We start from the raw sequence: 318 nt of genomic DNA, 5'->3' as shown, positions 1-318 counted from the left end.
CTCAAAAACACAAAAAAAATCAACAACAAATCTTGCCTTTCAGAGGAAGACGAAGTTCCATCAGTTCTTCAGAGAGCGACCTCTTAACGATCACCCCTCTCACGCCCTTCTGTCTGACGAAGCGCGCTTGACCTCGTAGCTAGGTCATCTCCACGGGGGGGTATCTCCCAGACCCAAAGAACAGCAAACGTCCATGCCGTTTGAGAGGTAACGACGTCATTCGCAATCAAGTGCTGAGGGAGGGGGGGGGGAGCCGGTAGGGGGGAGCAAGGAAATGGATGATTCTTGTCTTTCGAGTAAGTATCTAGCATATCTAGC

At 50.6% G+C, this 318-nt stretch overlaps 1 protein-coding gene across 1 annotated transcript in view; it reads right to left on the bottom strand.

Moving 5' to 3' along the window:
• Nucleotides 1-95, bottom strand: part of LOC119588812 (peroxidasin-like protein) — a 7,565-nt gene extending 7,470 nt beyond the window's left edge. Inside the window, exon 1 of the mRNA XM_037937458.1 lies at nt 37-95. Coding sequence (XP_037793386.1) covers nt 37-61 — 25 coding nt within the window. The 5' untranslated portion in view covers nt 62-95. The remainder of the gene's footprint in view (nt 1-36) is intronic.
• Between the last annotated feature and the right edge of the window lie 223 nt (nt 96-318).

This window comes from Penaeus monodon, chromosome 24, assembly GCF_015228065.2.
Source record: "Penaeus monodon isolate SGIC_2016 chromosome 24, NSTDA_Pmon_1, whole genome shotgun sequence".
Lineage (NCBI taxonomy): Eukaryota > Metazoa > Arthropoda > Malacostraca > Decapoda > Penaeidae > Penaeus > Penaeus monodon.
The sequence above is the reverse complement of the archived record's forward strand: the minus strand, read 5'-3'. Positions and strand labels throughout refer to the sequence as shown.